Source organism: Elephantulus edwardii, unplaced genomic scaffold, assembly GCF_000299155.1.
Source record: "Elephantulus edwardii isolate Elephantulus edwardi_28Jun2011 unplaced genomic scaffold, EleEdw1.0 scaffold00114, whole genome shotgun sequence".
Taxonomy (NCBI): domain Eukaryota; kingdom Metazoa; phylum Chordata; class Mammalia; order Macroscelidea; family Macroscelididae; genus Elephantulus; species Elephantulus edwardii.
The window spans coordinates 3,640,362-3,662,470 of record NW_006399864.1 but is presented as its reverse complement, the minus strand read 5'-3'; the positions used below and the strand labels follow the sequence as shown (position 1 = coordinate 3,662,470).

At 37.5% G+C, this 22,109-nt stretch overlaps 1 protein-coding gene across 1 annotated transcript in view; it reads right to left on the bottom strand.

The window, feature by feature from the left end:
- Window positions 1-22,109, bottom strand: part of PKHD1L1 (polycystic kidney and hepatic disease 1 (autosomal recessive)-like 1) — a 184,076-nt gene that overhangs the window by 41,273 nt on the left and 120,694 nt on the right. The window contains exons 49-58 of the mRNA XM_006892350.1: window positions 20,958-21,987; window positions 19,097-19,288; window positions 16,452-16,603; window positions 14,853-15,012; window positions 13,871-14,042; window positions 11,601-11,689; window positions 11,124-11,272; window positions 8,985-9,114; window positions 6,538-6,656; window positions 4,818-4,947 (exon numbers count right to left, since the gene is read on the bottom strand). Of these exons, the coding sequence (XP_006892412.1) occupies window positions 4,818-4,947; window positions 6,538-6,656; window positions 8,985-9,114; window positions 11,124-11,272; window positions 11,601-11,689; window positions 13,871-14,042; window positions 14,853-15,012; window positions 16,452-16,603; window positions 19,097-19,288; window positions 20,958-21,987 (2,323 nt within the window). The remainder of the gene's footprint in view (window positions 1-4,817; window positions 4,948-6,537; window positions 6,657-8,984; window positions 9,115-11,123; window positions 11,273-11,600; window positions 11,690-13,870; window positions 14,043-14,852; window positions 15,013-16,451; window positions 16,604-19,096; window positions 19,289-20,957; window positions 21,988-22,109) is intronic.

The window sequence follows — 22,109 nt, the reverse complement described above, 5'->3', positions numbered from 1 at the left end:
AGTTTATAATTTTAGTAATTAAATATTGCTTAACAGATTTTGAAGATTATTTCAATCACTTCAAATTATACATAGAAACACTCATATACATTACTGTTTAATAATGAGAAACTAATTGTAGATTTAGTAGATGAGGAAAAGAAGTAGAAAAGTAAAATAATTAGTCCAAGGTCACATTGGGAATCAATAACTTCATAGGCCATCTTTCCTATTGCGAATACCTTCGCTCAACTTTTCCCAATATATATTGTGTATTAACCACCATTGTTGTTGTTGTTTTTGTTAGGTGCTGTCGAGTCAAGTACAACTAAAGATCTGAATCCTGTTCTATCCTGTGTCATCCTCACACTTCCTGATGCACAAGGGCCCATTGCGGCTGTCACCACATCAGTCCACCTGGTCAAGGCTCTTCCTCTCCTTTGCTGGCCCTCCACCCTTCCCAGCATCATGCCCTTCTCCAAGGCATAGCTACTCCTAGCAACAGGCCCAAAGTATATGAGGGGAACATACTCTTTATAAATATGTAATAGTGTATCAGACACAATCTGTACACTTACATCCTAAGAGATTTGTAAAATATAACTTAAGTGATAACTTGTATCCCTAGAAATCTTACCAACAGTGTTAAGACAACCTGATGAATTCTAAGCACAGAAAAATGTTTGGCATCTTAAGTGAAAGAATTTATAATGCTGAACTGTAAAAATAATCATTTTTTTCTATTGAAATATCCTTCAAAGGATCTTTTCTTCTTAATGTAAAGAAAAATTTCTTCTTAATGTAAAGAAAAATAGTCAATATAAAAAGATAGACACTTACACTTTTATCAAAATACTGCTAATTTAAATAGTTCTTTTAAAGTTGTATCCTGCCTCTACCCTCACTCAGGTCAGTCACCAGTCTATCCCATTGTGGCTATTTTAAGCATCAGAAGCTTTCGGCTGGCTTTCTGTGTTATTACACTCTTCTCTGTTTTGACTTCCCAAGATTTGGGTAGGGACAGCATATCAAATGGTGGGGGGAAAAAAGGATGTTCAGAAGTTGCAGCCCCTGTGTTTAAAATTATCTTCAAATGATTCTGATTTATTCCTTTCCTTCTTGAAAATTATGCTTGTACTGTTTTTCTGTTGTTAAATGCTGTTTAGTTCAGTGTGACTCATTGAGACTCTGAACGACAGGAATCCTCTCCTATCCTGTGCCGTCTTTATTGTCTGTGACACTTTTGAGCCCATTGCTGCAGTCACTGTGTCAATCCATCTTGTTGCGGGACTTCTTCTATTGTGCTCACTCTCCGCCTTTCCATGCATGGTCTCTATTTCCAAGTAGTAGTCTCTCCTAGCAACATGCACAAAGTATGTGAGATGAAACTTTGCCTCCAAGGAGCACTCTGGTTTCACTTTACTCAAGATATACCTGTTTGTTCTTTTGGTGGTTCATGGGATATTCAGCATTCTTCTCCAATCCCACAACACCAGGGCACTGATTCTTCTGTCATCCTTATTTATTGTCTAGCTCTCAAATGCATAGCAAGTGACTGAAAGACTATGGCTTGAATCGGGTGTACCTTAGTCTTTATACTGACACACTGCTCTTCAGGACTTGGGAGAAATCCCTGGAAGCAGACTTTCCCAATGCTATGTCTCCAGATCTTCTGACTGCTGTACCAAGCATATTGATTGTGGAGCTGAACAAGAAGAAATCATTGACAATTTCAGTCTTCTCTCCATCTATCATGATATTGCCCATTGGTCCGGTGGTGAGGATTTTTGTTTTCTTGATGTTGAGGTGTAATCAGTATTGAAGGCTGCAGTCTGTGATCCTCTGCAGCAAGTGTCTCAAGTTCTCCTTGCTTTCAGTAAGCAAGGTTTTGGGTCATCTGCATATGCAGGTTGTTTCTTTATGCCACATTCTTCTTCATAAAGTATACCTTCTCAAATGATTACCTTTGTATACAAATTGAATAGGTATGGAGAAAGGATACAGCCCTGACACACACCTTTCCTGATTCTAAACCATGCAGTGTACCCTTGCTCTGTTTGGACAACAGCTTCTTGTTCTAGATATCGGTTTCATTAAAGCATAATTAAGTGTTCTGGAATACCCATCCTTTTCAATATTAATCATAGTTTGTTATGTGTCACACAGTTAAATGCCTTTAATAATAAAACAAAAATATGCTTCTGGTATTCTATGGTTTCTACTAAGATTATCTGACATCAGCAGTGATATCCTTGCAGCAACAGTCTCTTTTAAACCCAACCTGTGATTCTGGTAGTTCTCTGTCAATGTACTGTTCTATCTGGGTTGGGTTTTGTTTTGGTTTGTTTGTTTTGTTGTTGTTGTTGTTGTTGTTTTTTGTATATTCAGTGATATTTTGTTAGCACATTCTGTTTGGTCACCCTTCCTGGGAATGGGAACAAATACTAAACTCTTCTAGTCAGTTGTCCAGGTAGCTGTCTTATGAATTTCCTAGCACAAATGCCTGAGCATGTCCAGGGCTGTGTCTGTTAATTGGAACACGTCACCTTGTATCCAATAATTCCTGGAATCTTATTTTTTGCCAGTACCTGCAGTGCCGCTTGAACTCCCCTCATCACCATTGGCTCGTGATCATACGATACCACATCCTGAAATATTTAGTGTTGACCAGTTCTTTGTTGTACAGTCACTTGATATATTCCTTCCATCTTTTTTTGGTGCTTTCTGGATCATTCCGGATTTTTCCCATCGTGTCTCCCAGTACTGCAACTTGAGCTTGAATTTGTTTTTCAGTTCTTTAAAATTGAGAAATGCTGAGTGAGTTCTTCCCTTTTGCTCCTGCCCTTTGCCCATTCCATTATAATACTTTGCTTTGTCCTCCCAAGCTGCTCTTCAAAGTCTGCTGTTCAACTCTTTTACTTCAGCCCTTCTTCGCTTTCTTTTAGCTTTTCAATGCTTGGGTACAATTTTCTGAGTTTCTTCTGGCATCCAGTTTGGTCTTTCCTTTATCCCCTTTGTAATGACTTTTTGTTCTCTTCATATATCTCTGTAGCTTGTCTAAATGCAGTTACAATGGAGGAATGTGCAACTTAGGGCCCTGGTGCTGAAATCAAGGTCTTTCCAGTTGTTAGGTGGATAGACTTATATGGAAGCATGCTTAAAACTAGAGCAACACACCTTATCTCAGAGAATGTAGCTTTGGGGTGATGCCCTGGGCCTGTCTTTTTAGGTTTCTTCCATTGTCAGTCATCCCAACGCAAGTGGTCTATGTCTATCCTTATAGAAAGACCTTGTTAGAGAATCTAACTATTTATATATGACATATTTTCAATCATACCTACACAAAGGATCTGCTAGGTATGCTTCATAAAACAAGCTAAAGAAAAGGGTAGGACTTGAAACTACACATGAAACCGAAGGCTTCTCAAAGTGCCATTACTGAAAGCCATGGGGAAAAGAATTACCTTGTTAATGAAATAAATACTGATGTTCTTTAACTCATCATCTCTTTACACTATGTAAAATTCAGAAAGAAAGTCAAATAGTATGCCCCCTTCTGGCTTCCAATTTCTAATACAAGTTAGGGAGGTCTGGTGGCTTAATGATTAAGAATAAATCTGCCAACCCAAAAGTGGTTGTTATTGTGTACTGTCGAGTCAGAACCAACTCATAGCTGACCTTCTGGTTGGTTTTCAGAGGCAGCTATCTCCCAGGGTGTTGCTGGTGGATTTGAACCAATTGCCTTCAGGATTGCAATGCAACTTCTTTCCACTTGGCCACCAAAGCTCCGTTAGGCCTCCAAAGGTACACAATTCAAATCCACCAGCTGCTCTGTGGGAAAAAGACGGGCAGTCTCCTCCGGTACTATTTACTGCCTCTGAAAACATGCAGGAAGATTAGCTATGAGTTTGTTCAGACTCAATGATAATCAACAACAAAATAGAGATAATAAGTACTATTTTTCTTTAAATGTCTTAATTTTTCAGTTACTAAATCATTATTTTAAATTATTATCAAGAAAGATCATGGAGCATGAGCCTTGAGAGGCTGTGGTCTTTGTCAGTGCTTCCCGCAGAGAAGAAAGTCTTCCTTGCTTTACCAAAAAGAGAAAAATAAAAATGATACAAGTCTACATTTTTTTAAGTGATTGATTAAATTTCTAATTAAAAAGTTAGTTTGATACCTTTAAGGCACAACTTTGGTAATTAAGAATCAAAGATTCAGTAATTAAATCAATATTTCTTAGACGATTTAAGATGAGATTGAGATATGTGTGCATTTTAAAAAAATATTCCAGTGCAAGACAGCAATACACAAATATATATTTACAGTTCAGTCTCATAAATAAAAAGATGAATAGCAAAGTAAGGACAACATTAGCTTTGTTTCTTGCTCCCTGACACATTGCAGAAAATCAGCATTTTTGGAATGATTAAATATGCAGCATAAAGCCTGTTAGAAATCAGTACATAAATAAATAATAATGATACTTGGGTACCGATGCAAATGTGACAGTAATGCTCTTCTGAAATATATTTGTGAGATATTTTAGAAATAATTTTAATTGAGGCAGAGGTTCTGGAAATTGAGTATTTCAAGACATTTTTGGAGAGGGACATTATGCTTGGGAGGGTAGAGGGACAGTGCAGGAGGAGAAGACCCTCCTTGAGATAAATTGACTCAGTGACTGGGGTAATAGGGTAGGAGTATCAGAGACAATAAAGTTGGCTCAGGATAGAGCAGGATTCAGACCTGCTGTATATATAATCACTATGAGTCACAAGCGACTCAATGGTACATAACAACAACAACGACTTGATAAGGAGTAACCTACTTACCCAAGTGAGTATATGCGAGGGGGTCATTAAGGATGAGAATTTTGTGGTCATGCAGGATTTTCACGATCCTTCTGGTTTCTGTGTGCTGGAGACTGTAGCTTGTGGTTGTTATCACAATCTCTTCTCCTTCCTTAGAAAAATCCAAGTTCTTTTAATATGCTTCTGTAGTCTTGATATAATTACCAAATAGTTTTCCTTTCCTTTATATTTGATTAGCAATTATAGTATTCTAAAGAAGGAAAAAACCTGAACCTTTATAGCTCTAAATGTAAATAGGCCTAAAAAGGAACTCTGGTGGCACAGTGGTAAGAAGCTGTGCTGCTATACCAAAGACATGCGTTTGAATCCACCAACTGCGCTGAAGCAAAAAGATGGGCAATCTCTTCCCTTGTCATTTACTGCCTCTGAAGACCCACTCAAAGGTCAGTTATGAGTCAGTTTCAACTTCTTGGTATATAGCACCACCAAAAAAGTAAATATACTAGTGTTTGAAATGATGAATTAGAAATGTTTAGTTATGTCAGCATTTCCTTAAGTTTAAGTTCTAGTATTCAAAAGAATTTTTTTTTTACTTTTCAAAGAAATCTACAAAATAGAACTTATTTATATTCCAATTCAAAATTGCTCAAGATATATTAATAAAATTTCATTTTTGCCCTAATTCCCTTTATATAACTATCGCTTAATATTTTGGAGAAGGCCAAGATCTAGGATCTCATTTTTTTATATGAAGCTCTTTCTTGTCATCCCTGAACATTCAAATGTCACCCGTGACAAGGCGTCTCTGCTCTCTCCGCTGAATGGTACCCGCCACTCTCATCATGACATTCTCTATCACACTGCCTGCTTGTTTTCTTTCATTGCATGCATATGTAATCATTTCAATTTTGTTATTTAGCCCATCTCTCCAGTATACAGTAAGCATTTATACAATATTAATTGGGTAAATAATAGGGGTATTGGAATCCTTTATTTAATTATTGTGTTTTTAAAAAGTAATCACACTTGAGTTATCACAAAAAAAAGAACACATTATAAAGAGATGATAATCCAGCCCAATACATTCTCCTCCTATTTACGAATTTTCAATTACATTGGTTTGAATGAGTTATATTGATCTTTTTCAGACTGTCTTAGTTCTATCACCCTAAAGCTCATCTTTAATAGAAGAAACGGGCTGAGATCTGAGAGATGGGAGATTAATTCATCCAAATTTCTAATCCATATTCCTAACCCATATTCCTAATCCTTTGATATTAAACAGCATATTGGTAAAAAATGTAACATCTATGGTCTATAGACATGGATGAACATGATATGGATAAGAATTACCAGCATATATATTTTATCAAAATATCTTACTTTAATAAGACAATATCTCTGGGCATCAGAATTTATTTTCTTTTCAAATCCTTAACATGTAAAATCACAATGTAAAAGCAAAGAGGTAACCAAGACAACATAAAATGTATCATCATTCCTTGTTTTGCAAGAATTTGTAATAAAAATATTTTCTTCCCCAAATCATCATGCTTTCCTTTCGTGACTCATACATGCATAATCATTCTAATACACTCTGAAGGACATTCGTGATCACCATTATGAAACACCCGCAATTGGGTCAGCTTTGGGAGTCCAAACTGATTGTAAAATTGAAAAAAAAGGCCACCCTTTTCAGCTGTCCCACTGTGTATGCAGTTTTGACCAGGTGTTTCCTTACCTGCCAGTCCACATTATCCACCAGAGACAGGACTTTGGAACCGGCCTCTGCAGTTTCTGAAAGCTTTGTTTTGTATATTAAACGTGGGATTCCATGAAGATCCAGCTCACCAAATACCCCTGGATGGAAAATGACACTCTCATTTATCTACCACACAGTACTCAAGTACTTACAAGTATAAATTAATCTGTTTATTGACAAATTTTAATAGGCAATTGAGAATTTTTATAATTATAGAATGAACCAAGGTTATCTGCTCAGGAAATAGAAAAGAAAGCTCTAGCATTTGACCCACTAGGGTTTAGCGCAATGGTGCTAGAATGGTGCTTACTAGCAGAAAATGAAAATAAATCCAAATGTACATTAGTTGGTAAGTGATGGAATAAGTCATATCTTATTCTTACAGGGACATATTATAAAATGGTAAGCTTTATCTCTAAGTATTGATCTAGAAAACATTAATTTTTTAAGTGGAAAAGATGCATACTACTATGTTAAATTTGATAATGATGGTGGCCTAGTGGCAAGAAGCTGCACTGCAATCCGGAAGGCACACAGTTCAAATCCACCAGCTGTTTTGTTGAAAAAGGATGGGCAATCCCATCCTGTGCAATTAACTGCCTCTGAAAACCCACCAGAGGTTCAACTATGGGTCAGTACTGACTCAACGTTATACAACAACAACAACAACAACAATAATAACAACAACATCATAACTTATTAATAGATGTTGTTGTTGAATGTCATCAAGTCACTTTCAACTCATAGTGACCCTATGTACAACAGCCCTAAACCCTGTTCTATCCTGTGCAAATCTTATTGACACCAACACGCCTATCCCCGTTACCCCAGTAACAGAATCAATGCATCTCAAGGGTCTTCCTCTAGATAGCACAAGCATATAAAGCATAGAAAAGCTGTAAAAGTGCAGGTGACTTGATGACACATAGCAACACAATAACAATGCTGGCTTAGTCATAAGAAATAATAAAAGAAAAGGTGGTTCAAATCCACCAGCTGCCCCACAGGAGGAAGATGGGCATTTGCCACTTGATTTATTGCCTCTACAAACATGCTGGAAGGTGAGCTATGAGTCAATTCTGACTGGATGATACACAACAACAATACTCACTGTGGGAGCTGTTAACTAATGCTAGATTCCCCAAGGAACAATAATTAGGAATGGTGTATACTTTTCTTTGACCTTTCCCCTTTGTATTGTTCTGATGCCTGCCAGTAGACAACCTATTCAATTTGAGTCCCTTTTAAAATGATCTTACTGCTGCCACTGTTTTAGGTATGACACCGTAGAACAGCTTCAAACAATGCTTGTGTCTTTTAAATAAACACGAAACAGTATTAATTTAGAAATCCAGTTAAACACGTGGCTGATAACCAAAAGATCAGAGATTTAAACTTATCAAATGCTCCATGGGAAAAATACGTGTCAGTCTGCAATGAAAACATTTGCAGTCTTGGAAACCCTGTAGGACACCTCTACTGTGTCCTACAGAGTCAATGTGGGTTGGAATGGGTTTTATAGGAATGGTTATGTGTTTAGTATGGATTCATTTAGTTGTTAAAAGTGGCCTAGTGGAAAAGAAGCTGCACTGCAATCCCAAGGGTATGTGGTTCAAAGTCACCAGTTACTCTGTGGAAGAAGGCCAGACATTCTCCTCCCATGGGATTTACTGCCTCTGAAAACCCACTGGAGGCTGAGCTATGGGTTAGTTCTGACTTCAGAGCACCCAACAACAATATCAAGGTCTTTATTTCATGTCTATGATTAAACAGGAGTATAAGTTCAGGTAGATTGTAACTGGATTAAGGTTGACTGGCCCACAATATTGCCTATGAATATTGCAAAATAGTAACATGTAGGAAAGTACTTTTCTTAGGAGAAAATCTCTCAAATATGAAAAACCGTTGGTACTTATATAAGGGAAAGATTACAGGGAAAAATAAGTTTGGGAAACATATATATGAAGTAATTTTTCAGTTTATCTTTATAATGAATTATGTTTTAAAAGTTTAATATAGATATTAAATAGACATGCATTAAATATAATAAATTGTTCTTGTTGTTGTGCGGTACCAAAGAGTCAGAACAGACCCATAGCTGACCCTCAGGCGGGTTTTCCAAGGCAGTTAATAGCCCAGGAAGCGATTGCCCACCCTTCTCCCCCAGAGCAGCTGGTGGCCTTGTACTGTGTGCCTTTGGGATTGCAATGCACCTCCAATAAATAAATATATAATATATATTAAATAAAATATATAAATATAAAATTATCTAAAGTAATGCCACATGATTTCATTTTAATTTTACCTGTCAAGAATCCTTTCGAATCCTGTAAGTAAATATCCTGAGACAATAGTATATGAGCTAATGACAAGTACTTTGGATTCTCCAAATTGACATGACACTTTTGGTAGAGGGAGGCACATACCTAAGACCTTTGACCCTTGATTCGGTCCTCCTGGTAGAGCCCAATCCGGAGTGGAATGATTTCCTCGAAGTACAATCTGTAGTTCTCCTTTAAAAGGGTTGTCCTCCCAACCACCAATTAATCTACCTCCCTGTAATGAAGCAGAAAAATGTTATTCCTTACAAATGAGTAGAAAAATAATTCCCTGTAAAATTGAGTTTTATGATAATGTAGAGAATGGAGTGTAACTTAGCACATTCATTTTGAGTTGGGAAGTTTAAATAGCTTTTCAAAGTTACATGCAGTATTGACTTCTGATCAGTACTGGACCTAGAAATAAGACCTCCTAAAGCTGAAAGCAGTGCTATATAAATATGCTACACTTGTATCTTAAATAGACTCCTCATACTGCATTTGTGCCACATTATTTACAAGCCATCACTGTTAATAATAATTGCTATCATGTAAATATTTACTGATACTATGCCAGGCATAACACATAAGGATTTTCTAATCTTTCTTTTACTATCATTGCCATCAAATCAGAACAGTATCAGAGCTGACCCTCCAGAAGGTTTTAAGAGGCAGCTGGGAGATTCGAACTACCTGCCTTTAAGTCAGCAGTGCAACTCCTTATCCACTAGGCCACTAGAACTTCCAATATCATATATACATAAATTGTTGTTATTAAGTGCCATCAAGTCCGAATTGGCCTATAGCTGACCCTCCAGTATGTTTTCAGAGGCTGTAAATCAAACAGGAAGAGACTGCCTCTCTTTCTGTCATAAGACATATAGATAGCTAAAGATCTATATAGATGACACAGATATAGATACACATGTATTTTAATATATATTTTCTTTAAACCAATGCATTTTTTACTCCTATTCTCATTTACATGATGAGAAAACTGATGCTGAAAGAAGTCAGAATTCCATAATGTAATCCACGCAAGAAACAGTGAGGTAAGAAGTCAAAGCCCATGCATCTAACTAGTGTACTATATGCTATAGGGCATTAAAGACTTACTGTGAACTTTATTATCATGTTTAAGAAGAAATTACTAAACATTTTAAAGAGGGTTTGTAAAACAATGAAAGAATCTTTTCTTTTACTTTTCCATAATTTTTGACTCATGTACGTATAACTTGTTAGTCAAATTTGTGTCTTCTAGGTTGCAACACCCCCATGATACATCTTCAAGGATATGAACATGTACGGCCAAGCACAATCAATAAGAGTGCATCTAAATTCCAAAATCAATCTCCATAATAGTCTATGTGTTTCCTACTGCCAAAGGGGCCCTTTAGAGTAGTGAGAGAAGATCTTCACCCTGAAACCCACAGCGTCCCTTTTCAGCAGGAAGTAGCTAAGAGAATACGCCATCCCCTTTTCCTTATGACTCAGGGTGAAGTCTCTCTCAGGGAGGAGTGATAGGGAATGGCAAAGGACACACCGACAAAGGAGATTAATCAGAACTGGCTTTGAAAAGCACTGTGGCATTTGGAGAAGAACAAACTGGGAGGAGGGTAGAGAGAATGGTGCAACAATGAATGAGTGGAAACCCAAAATCTCTGTAAATGTTTATGAAAATTAATAAAATATAATTATAGAAAATATAAAGATGCTTAATTAATTTTTTTATTGAGCACTTTTCTTTCGAGCCATAATAAATTATTAACAAAACAATAAAACTGATTAAATGATTACATGCTCAAGACCATCTGAGGTAATTGTTCTAACAATTGAAATATGCTTATTAGTCTGACAAAGCTGTCATAGAGTCACTTATGCCCACTAATTTCAAGAAATACCATTTTTATTATTTGTGTTTATTTGTTTGCATAAATCCCTTTAATAATTCTCAGCACTTCTGGGAAGTCTTGATTTGCTAGAACAAGGTGCTAGTTTAGTTTCACATAACCATAACACAAAAACTCTATGTAGAACTGAAGCTGAGCAGACCTCAACATCAATGACAAACACTCCTGAAAGAATGTTTATTTTACAATTTAAACGGGTGTAAAAATAAATTGGACTTAAATATTTATGTGAGTCGTGATTTTATTTACTCAGTTTGAATATGTGTCCTCCTTTGTTGTTCAGCAAATTGGAAGCATTTTGGTATTAGCTTAAAAAGGACATAAATATCACTCTTACCTGCAGTGATATGTAGGTCGCATTCAAAACAACTTTTCTGTAGGAAGACTCTGCAGTTCCCACATTATATTTATCTTCCAGTTCTAGGACTCCCCAAATGATGAGTCTTTTTATTGGGGGAATGTCTGTGTCTGCTACAATCCATGTTCCTATAAACCAATAATAAATATAGAGATATAATCCAATACAATATCCTACAACCAAGGAAAACCCTGACAGTCTATTAATGAGCTTTGGCCATTTGAAGAATGTGATCAATCATCTTACACAATGGATAGCTCTGATTTCTCCTAGGAAGTCTGCTATTCTTAATACTCAGGTTTAAGTTCCTGTCAATCCCAGAAATCTAGCTCTAGTAACCATGATAAAACCACCTCTTCATATTTGTTCTCTCCTCAAGGTTGATAGCTAACTCTCAAGACATCTATGACAGGACAGATGCACAAGCTTTGTATTGATGTATGTTTGTGTCTTTACCTTCAGGAATAACCACATTTGCCCCTTGGTAAGGTCTGGTATAATTATTTTCTCGAGATGCTTGCCAAAAAGAATCATTTGACCATAAACTGAAAAAAGAAGTAAGAGAAGTATTCACATTAATTTTAATCTCTGGATAATGACTTATGGTACCGTAGAGTTGGAACCAACCCAGAGCTGACCCTCCTGCAGGCTTTCAGCGGCAGTTACTCTCACGGGAGGAACTGCCCATCCTTCTCTCACCTATGTACCAACTATCATCACCTTACAGTAGAATGACTGCCAGCTGAGGGTGGAGCACTAAATAAAATATCTTGAGACAACAGAATGCAAATTAGCTTGTAGTTTCATTAAATAAACATGTCAATATGCAGTGAGTAAAATATTTAATACAGCTAAAGTACACACGTTTATCTCCATTGAAGAAAATTGTCTATTTACATTCTAAATCACTTTTTATACCACTAAATCTTATGACACTTTACTTTTGTCTAAATTGTAAATTGTTCTATTTTTGTAAGGTTTTTCCTGGTGGCAAAGTAAAAACGAAGATGCGTTATGTTCATTCAAAGGTCCTTTAAATGTGCTACTTCACTGAGAAAGGAAGAGGAAGCCACTGTTGGATTCATTCTATGAAAGGAAAGGAGAGAAGAATGGTCTTTGAATTGGCAATGAGTCAGTGAAGTTAAGACACTAGTTCAGGGTGGAGGGGAAGGCTTGTATGTGTGGAGATTGAGGAGGGAGGGGGAAGGAATTCTACATCTAGAGTGAAAATTTTGTTAATTTGAAAGTACGTGAGAAACTGTCCCATTTTTGTTACTATACCAAGAAACTACTTCTTTTTTAAAAATTTTCATTTTATACTTACAAAGTTCATATTTATTGTTCTTAATGCAAATTTCTATAAAGAATAGTATTATAAAGTTGGTGATAATTTACTTTTGAAGACAGTTCTCAGTCAGGGGTTGCTCTCTTAACCCAGAGGAAATATTAATAACATTCAGTTTTGGAAGCTACAAAAGGGTCAGTACACACTTTGTTTTGTTGAAATGTGACAGCTATATTACTAAAGAAATCTGTTGCTAAAAAAATTGCCATTTTATGCCTGGTACATAGCAGGTACTTAATATACTTCAATGAATGAATGAATGAATTCCATTATTATTTAATTTAATAGTTATGATAGTATCTGTTTTAAAGTATAGTTAATCTAATGAATAGCATTAGCTATATTGTAGATAACAATTATTAATTATCAGTAAACATTAACTTATGTGATCACCATTATCATCATCATTATTATTATTTCTATGTAAGGACACAAATTACATAAAATCTGGATTCTGGTTTTAATGTACTTATTATAGTTAATAGAAAAATATATTTAAAAATGTGCTATAATACTAAGTAAAAAGTGATAATTTCATATGTAAAACAAAGAGTTTCACAAGTTCTAATGATAGAAAAAATTTTTTTACTAAGTAAGGCAACATTTGAGATAAAATTAAACTTTATAATGGGATTTAACCATGAGTATTATTAGGTCCAGTGGTCTAGAGGTAAGAAGCTGTACTGCAATTCTGAAGGCATATAGTTCAAATCCACCAGCTGCTCTGTGGAAGAAGGATGGGCAATCTCCTTCTGTATGATTAACAACTCAGAAAACCTGCTTGAGAGTCAGCTATGGGTCTGTTCCAACTCGATGGTACACCACCACCTCCAGGGTACACCACCACCTCCACAACAACACAACAAACATTGGATCAATGAGACACCACCTGCAAGTAAAGCACTGGACTAATGAGGAGACTTAGTTCCTGGAACTGCACTAGGTGTTCTGTCAAGATGCTCCGTGAGCTCAAGTAATTCACCTACGGTCTTCAGTACTGGGCCTCAGCTTTCTCATCTGTGTAATAAAGTAGTTGGGCAGGAGCTTGCAATTCAGGTCCAAAGTTCTAATTTGAGTGTTCAAATAACTTTCATGTGTATACACACACACACACACACACACACTGCTGTCAAGGCAGTCCAACCAAACACGTAATGCACCGTGCCACCAGTCAACTCACTGACTGACCTCCTGTAATGAGATTTTTTTCCCATTTCTTCAGGGCAACAGTAAAACTCAAGTGCAACAAGGTGTACTTGCTAGCAAAACATCATGTGAAAGGAAGGCGTTAATTATCTAACCCTTGAATGACAAGGCACACAAAAGAGATTTACACATCTAAACATGTTCAAGGGTGTGAAACAAGGAAAGGCATCCATACACATATGTGGCTGGTCGCCTCCGGGGAACTGGTTTTCTGGATGAGGGCTGCACAGGAAAGCAATCCTGAAGAACACAGCAGTAAGCTTGGAAGTTAATAGTGACATCTTTCACATCAGGATCCAGTGTCCCAGAAATGGGCTGATTCTGCTGAAGGTCATTTCTTCCAGACACTGAAAGAGAAGGAAAAGCAGTTTAAATGAATATGTGGCTTGAGCTTGAATAGAAATAGTGCATAGTGATGGCATTGGGGGATGATATTCTCTACATAATAACTTGGTTGCTGGTAGGTAGGTTATACACCTGGAGTCAGAACCACTTCATACCTGACCCTCCAGTGGATTTTGCACAGTTTCTTGCCACTAGGCCACCAGAGCCTCCTTAATTATTCAGTATAATGTAAATTTGTGGGATGGTTATAGGAAAATTCTACCAGAGCGTTCATGTCTTGTTGAGAAATACATAATAAAAATATTTATTTTATCAAGAAATTTCTATTATATTTATTCATTTTTTAAAAAGAATATAATTAATAAAAAATATCTAAGTTTGCTTTCTTTGTACACATTCCCTCCAGTTCTCTGAAACAAATGTGTTGGGACCATGAATAGGAGTGTTGGTGTCAAAAATTAATTCAAGTCAAAGCTTTCTCCAGAATAAAATTAGATTGCCCAATCATTTCAGTCAATAAATCTTTATTGAATCCTGTTATGTACAGAATACTGTATAATACATAAGGAACCTTCATGGCACAGTGGGTTCAGCTTTGGGTCAACTGAAAAGTCATCAGTTGGAGTCCAGCAGCCGCTCCAAAGGGGAAAATTGTGGCAGTCAACCCTAGAGACTTACAGTCTCTGAAACCCCATGGGCTGTCCTGGCCTGCACTGTGGGGTCACAATGGATCTGAACTGGCTTGAGGGCCATGGGGTATTGTATTTGGGGCACTCGGTGAAGATAATTATATCTGCTTCATGAATACGTACCAAGGTAATAAAGAGTACTCGTGTTTGCCTCAAGGTGCCAGTCTCCGTTCCTACTGGTATTCCAGTTCAGTGGGTTTGAAGAGGCATTCCTCATATCAATAATGTTAAACATATCAGGATTTTGAGTGAAATTATGTGATATTATCACATAATCTTCTTTCTATAAAAATTGCAGAAAATATCACTTGTTTTATGTCTTAATACTCTACATAATGGATTTTAATCTTATCATATAAAATCAGTCCTTTGCCTTACATAAAAAAATATTTTATTTTTGTTTTCTTTTCATCTGGCCTTTGTTTCATATTTTCCTTAACATTTTGGAGCTCGGCTAGCCTAGTGGATAAGGCATTGCACTACCAAACCAAAGGTGGTTGTTGTTGTGTGCTGTTAAGTTAGAACTGACCCATAGCTGACCCTCCACAGATTTTCTGAGGCAGTAATTGCATGGAAAGAGATTGTTGATCTTTCTCCCATGGGGCAGCTAGTGGATTTGAAGCACATGCCTTTGCGATTGCAGCACAGCTTCTTACCACTAGGTCATCAAAGTTTCCCACATGGAAGTGGTTCAAACCCACCCACTGCTCCATGTGGGCAATCTCCTCCTGTACAATTTAGAGCCTGTGAAGGGTCAGTTATGAGTTGGTTAAGACTGAGTGACATATAACAACAGCAATGGCAGTAGTGTTATTTGTAGTCGTAAGGCAGGAATTACTCACTTAAGACTTGCAAAAAGGTTTAAGTGGATAAACAGAGGACAGATTATGTGTACTGGTGCATACCCACATACACACGCATTCTGACATAAGGAGCGCCTGAACCCTCGGCTCGTACTGATGTCAGGATGATGTTTGAAAACATGCCAAAGAATGTGAGATACTGGTTTGGCCGCAGTGGAATGGAGTGTAAGTATAAGAATATGTATGAGGATGCAGATTACCGGATTCAGATGCTAGTTACCACGAGCATTTAGTACTACAGCTACTTAAAGGCGGAAGTGATAAATGAGAGCTGTAACACAGGATACTTCTTTAAAGTAAATATTCACGGGCTTTTTTATTCAGAGAGCTAAGTGTCTGGCATAGAACAGCTGCCTTTTCCATAATTTTCTTTGTTTGATATATTTCATAATCAAATAATGAAGAGCCTACCTGGTACCTAAGATGTCATAAGTGCACAATAAAAGCTAGTTATTATGTTATCAACAAAAAGGGCACAATATTAGCACTACGGTAATATGGTCAAATGAGCCCGTATATTTTACTCTTAATGGTTGCTGTTGTGTTGTGTACTGTCAAATCGGAACTGACCTAGAGCTGACCCTCCCGTGGGTTTTGAGAGGCAGTTAATCCCACGGGAGGAGATTGCCCATCCTTCTCAATGAAGGATTTTTTAAAAAAACCCACCAAACTAGCCTCCTGGAGGAGGTTTGATTTTGAGCAGATCACAAAATTTGCTCAGGCCTTTAATAGATGGTCATATGGGGCCAGGGCAACTGGAGTCTAACAACTGATGTGAGTAAAAACACAACTATAGTCTGTGTTTTACTAATACGCAATTGAAATAATTGTAAGACAGATTCTGTACCTCGTTGTTTACCTTAAAGCCATAGAAGGTTGATGTGTATGAAATGTTAGTTACATGATCTACACCCCTAAAATACCAGTTGATGTGATTTGCGTTTGGAATCAGAGCCATCCATCCAGATGCATGAGTCAGCCGTTTCTTCTGAAAAGGAACGATACTTGTGCCTGTAGGGAAACACCAAACAAAAATCAGATAATGATGATCTCAACTCCCAGAAAACTACTCCTCTTCTGTGCAAACACAATGGCAAAATACTGGTCAAGGCTGTGGGACTCTCCAAAGAGGTCATTCTTTAGGCAACAAATATCTTTGTCTCACAGAAGTCCTCAAATGTTTAATATGATGCTTAAATCAAACAAAAATGCTTTCTCACTAGGAAATTTTAAATTGAGACAAGGTTTTTGTTCGTTATCCAAATCAGAAGGCAAGTAGTCAACATCACGGCCTTGAAGTCAGATCCACTCATAGCTGACCATCCAGCGGGTTTCCAGACTCTGAAATGCAGGAGAGGAGAAGAGAGTGCCCACCTTTCTCTCACACAGCTGCTGGGGAATACAAACCACCAAAGAGGCCTTGGCTTTAGGTTAACAACACAGCCCCCTACTAACTGTACCACCAGAGTTCCTTCCTGAAATACTGCGTTATCACTGCCAAGATCAAGGTACTTAGATCTATCAATACTGTTCTCTAGTACACTCTCCTTTATCTGTTGAGATCATTAAAATGCATATATATACAGATGAGAACTTTCCGTGTATGCCACACCTAGACTTATCATTTGCTAGTGATCATGACACCCTAAAGTTTGTATATAACATAACCAGAACCTGGAGTACTTGCTATGGGAGGGGGGAAATGATATGTGTGTGTGTGTGTGTGTGTGTGTGTGTGTGTGTAGATATTCATATACACACATATATATTCATATACACATATATATCATGAATATAAAAAGTGATATAAAAAATTATATACATAAATTAGATTGTGTAGTCCATAGGGAGTTAGTTGCACTGTTAACCCAAAGGTGGTACCTCTTGCAGTCTTAAACTACCAGCAGTTTCTCTGGAGGAAAATGGGCAGTCTCCTCCTTTACAAATTGCAGCCTTTGAGAACCTACTGGGGAGCCTGCTGTGAGTAGGTTCTGACTTGGTAACAGTGGATTTGAGTTTGTTTTTATATATAATTTAGTAATACTTTGGCTATGAGTGAGTACTTGAACCTCAGTAGAATATTTTTAAAAGCCCTTTCGAATACAAGGAAAAATGTGTGTTTAATTGATCTTATTCTATTCTCTCCCCTTCAACCTGATAACATTTTATTTTAAATTAGCAACTCCTTTTCTCAAAAATTATTGGATGAAGAAGGTAGGAGCAAGACTATGAAATTAATTATCAGTTATTATATTGTGTGGAAAGATAAGAGAAAAATTCAAGGAAGAATTTCAAGGGTAAAATTCATTGAGTTAGTGTTTATTTTAATGGGTCTTAAGCAGAGCTACTTAAAGCTTATACTACCAAAAAGATTGAAAAATGTAATAACTATAATAATGTTCATGATTGCTTAGCAAATATCCAATCATTATGGTCTCTTGCAGGGGAAAAAAATTAGTTTCTCTATAATCTTTTCTAAACTTGATATATTTCTCAATACAGATAATAAAGCCACTTGACCTATTGTTGTTTAACTTTTAGTCAATAGCCCTGGGTTGAGTCAAAGAAAACAGCCTCCCACTCCTAATTCAGGCCATGGCTTATATCAGAGGGTTGGAAAATGAATAAGAATGATAGAAGAATAATTATGCCTTTTAGTTGTGGTGCTGAAGAAGATTGCTTAATATCCCATGGATTGCCAAAAGAACAAATAGATATGTCTTGGAGAAGGTGCAGCCATAGTGCTCTGTGGAGGCAAGGATGGCGAAGCTTTGTCTTCATACTTCGGATATGTAGCTAAGCAAGGCTATTTCTTGGAAAGGAACATCGTGCTTGAAGGATGGAGGGTCAGCAAAGGAGAGGAAGACCCCTAACGAGATGTATTGACATGGTGACTTCAGCAATGGGATTCAGTATATCAGATATGATAAGGATGGCACAGCATAGGGCAAGGTTCAGGCTGGCCATTCATAGGGTTGCTATGAGTCATACTTGAAGGCACCTAACAAAAACAACATCATGGTAACTGCTGTTCCTTCTGCCTGTGTCCTGGAAAAAGCACATGTGGGAAAGACCTGAATGCAAACTACAAGTACAAAGAGAGTTCAGGTACAGTATGTTTACCGTAGCAAACAGGTTCTGCTATGCTAGCAAATTGTTCGCCCACTGCACCTCAATAAGTAAAGAAAAGAAAAATCATTTGCAAGTAGTGGCAGGAACAGTGGTATAGTTTACTGATATGATCCACAGTCTGGGTTATTTTCCATGCCTTTTTTTTTTAAATAGTATTGTCTGAGATTCCTTAATCAGAAGACTATTAGAATTAATCCATAATTTCTCAAGTACCCAAAATGAGTTTGTTACTTGATTCTGCCTGGACTCTGACTGATATAAACGTTACACCTCTTCTGAGATGTTAAACATTAAGTGAAAGCATGAATATTACTACAAAAGCTTAGGAAAACATATTTTAATAAGTGTTTTAAACACTTGTATTCTACTTACCAAAAGACCCTGAGAGGACCACGTCCTTTTCCAGCAGAGAGGCTGGAGAGGGTTTGTTGAATGCTAGCCGGTGAAAGCTGACTGAGGCATCACAGACAGATCCAGGGAATCCAATGCTCCACTCGGGTTCTTGAGAGCAGTGAGAAGGGTCCAGTAAAGAGCTGTGTGGGATGACGGTGTGTCCTCTGTGTCCTGGAACATGAACGCAAACCATATGTTTTCCATTTCACATTTGTTGTTGGTTGCCCTAGTGACCTGTCCATGATGTAAAAGTGCATCACCAGTGATCAAAAGTCTTGGTAATATTTTTGTGTATATCATGGGGCAAGAGAGACCTCATGCAGAGACTGTTCATTTGACGGCTTAGTGAAGGACTAGTCTTGAAGACAGCTGGAATGTGGAATTGAAGTGAAGTAGAAATGAGAGCCCGAGTTGGTGAGCAGAGTGAATTTGTAACTTGGTCATGGATAGAACTTGGTCAAAGACAGAAACGTTAAAATTGAGGCAGCCTCATCATAAAACTTAAACTTTTAACCAATGCACTACCAAATGACCTTTAAAATCTACACAAAGTTTACATACCGAAAGAACTTCCTTTCTTTCTATCCATTGTTAGACCAGACTGAAGCCAACAGCAGCAGATGAGGAATGAAGCCTACTTAAACATTAAGGTGAATATTCTCAGACAGACTTCCAAAAACAAGTCCTTAATATCTGTCTTACCGGTCAATTCACTCTCTATTACATGACATTATATAGCATGCATTGCACATACATATAAGTTCTTGGTTTCTTATTTAGATAAGCCTTTATCATACACATTTGCAAAATCCTAAATACTGTTGTTGTTGTTGTATAGCATGAGTCAGAACCAACCCACAGTTGACTCTCTGGTGAGTTTTCAGAGGCTGTTAATTGTGAGGTAGGAGATTGCCTAGCCTCCTGTGGAGCAGCTAGCGGTTTTGAACCGTGTGCCTTCGAGATTGCAGTGTAGCTTTTTACCACTAGGCCACCAGAGTAAGAAACAGTAAATATTTAAAGAAAATATGACAAACTTTTGAAATTGAATTGCTGAAAATATTTGAGCTAGAAAGTGTATTTGAATTTTGTTCTAGCATTTACTACTTTTTTGTAATTATAGAATGAATATAAAAAAATGGCTAATCACAGGTCTGACATGTCCTTCAGCCCTGCAGAGTATTTTAGCCAATATACCAGAACTGTCTACATTTCCTGCCTAAGCAAATCTTTACTCTATGGATTATGGGATATAGCTGGCTAGAGAAAGTGGGTACCCATTTTAGCAGTTTCTTGTGCATATAATTCATATGTATATGTATGCATAATAAAGGAGTTCTGATGGCCTACTAATAAGAAGCTGAACTGCAATTCTGAAGGTGCACAGTTCGAATCCACTAGCTACTCTGCAGGGGAAGGATGGGCAATCTCCTCTCACGTGATAAATTGCTTCTGAAAACTTGCCAGAGGATTAGCTATGGGTCGGTTCCGACTTTACAGTACACAACAACATATGTATAGTAAGTACAGAATGGAGGAGTTTGAAAACTGCTGTGGACCTCTGTTATCATTGTTTCCAGAAACATTGCCCCAAATCCACCAAAATAAAAGTGCAAAACACAAGAAAAGTAACATATTTGGGGACAATGTCTGACAGTTGAGACTTATCTAGAAAAGTATGTCTCATTTGTGCCTGGTGCTAGCCTATTTTCTTAAAATCATTACAAAATTAGGTATTAGATCAGATTTATAGTTGATGTGAGCTTCTCTGATGATTTAACTTTATATAGTAACAAAGCTTTATTTTCAAGGTATTTTGTCATGAATTTTAAAATAACTCTACCTGTAAGTGTGCCATCAACATCAATCAGTACCATTTCATGTTCCCATCGGAACCCAGCCTTGTTGGGTGTGTTGAAATATTGGATGCCAATAAATTTTGCACTCCAGCCTCCACATCTGTCGTTACAAACACCGGTGATGGATGTCACTCCCAAAGCTGCACAGTTGGGTCGGTCAAAGTTCATAAAGTGGACAGAGGACACAGTCAAGCCCGCATTAAATGGGAGAAGCAGGCCTTTCCTCGTGCAAAATGCAGGCCCCAGTAGTAGTTCATCAAGATGACCAACGATTTTGGCATTTTTAATCACTGCCCCATGGGCTTCACCCCAGCCTCCAACATAAGGAGCCAGGATCCTCTTGGTTTCAATTCCAGCCTCGTAATTATTTACCACCACAAAGTTATGGAACTGAAGAGCACCCCCGTGGACCCACTCAGCTCCTTTCTGACAATTCCAAGTAGTGAGAGAATGAAATATTGCAGGCACTGGCACTGTAGAAGTGCAAGCCCCAGTTTCCATGGGGAAATACTCTTCAAATATCCACAGTCCAAACCAGCCTTGAGAATGCACAGTGTTGTTGAAGAATTCTCCAAGAGGAACTCTTTTTTGGCAAATATTTCGGTCATAGGAGGGCCCATCAGGGTGGTTGTTCATTCGATACCAAAAGCCAAAGTGAGTCCCACCAGCAGCCGCGTTGTGCCTGATAGTGTTGTTGGGGTTAGTTACCCAGAACGCAGCTGGGGTCACATCATCATTTAGAAGACTAGTACTTTGCCGCACAAATATAGCCAAGTTGTACTGCAGGATATTGCCGTGTTCAATACCATCTTCTATAAAAAATGCTCCTCCCTTGATATCATAGATGATATTTCTCTCAATCAGAAGGTGATGTGTGTTATGGATCGTAACAGCTCTGTTATAGGTCTGGTGGATTGAACATCCTCTCACATAAGACTGAAAATGCAAGTCTCCCAGCAGGTGCCAGTGTATTGGATAGCGCCCCAGTCGGAAAGCCTGGCCAACGTGGAATATCTGTCGGGTTAAGAAATCACGGCGAGTTACTGATCCACATTGAGTCAGCTCATAGTTTTCTTTTCCAAAATATCTCCAATTTTATATTAACTATTACTATATTCCTATGTTCTGTATTATTT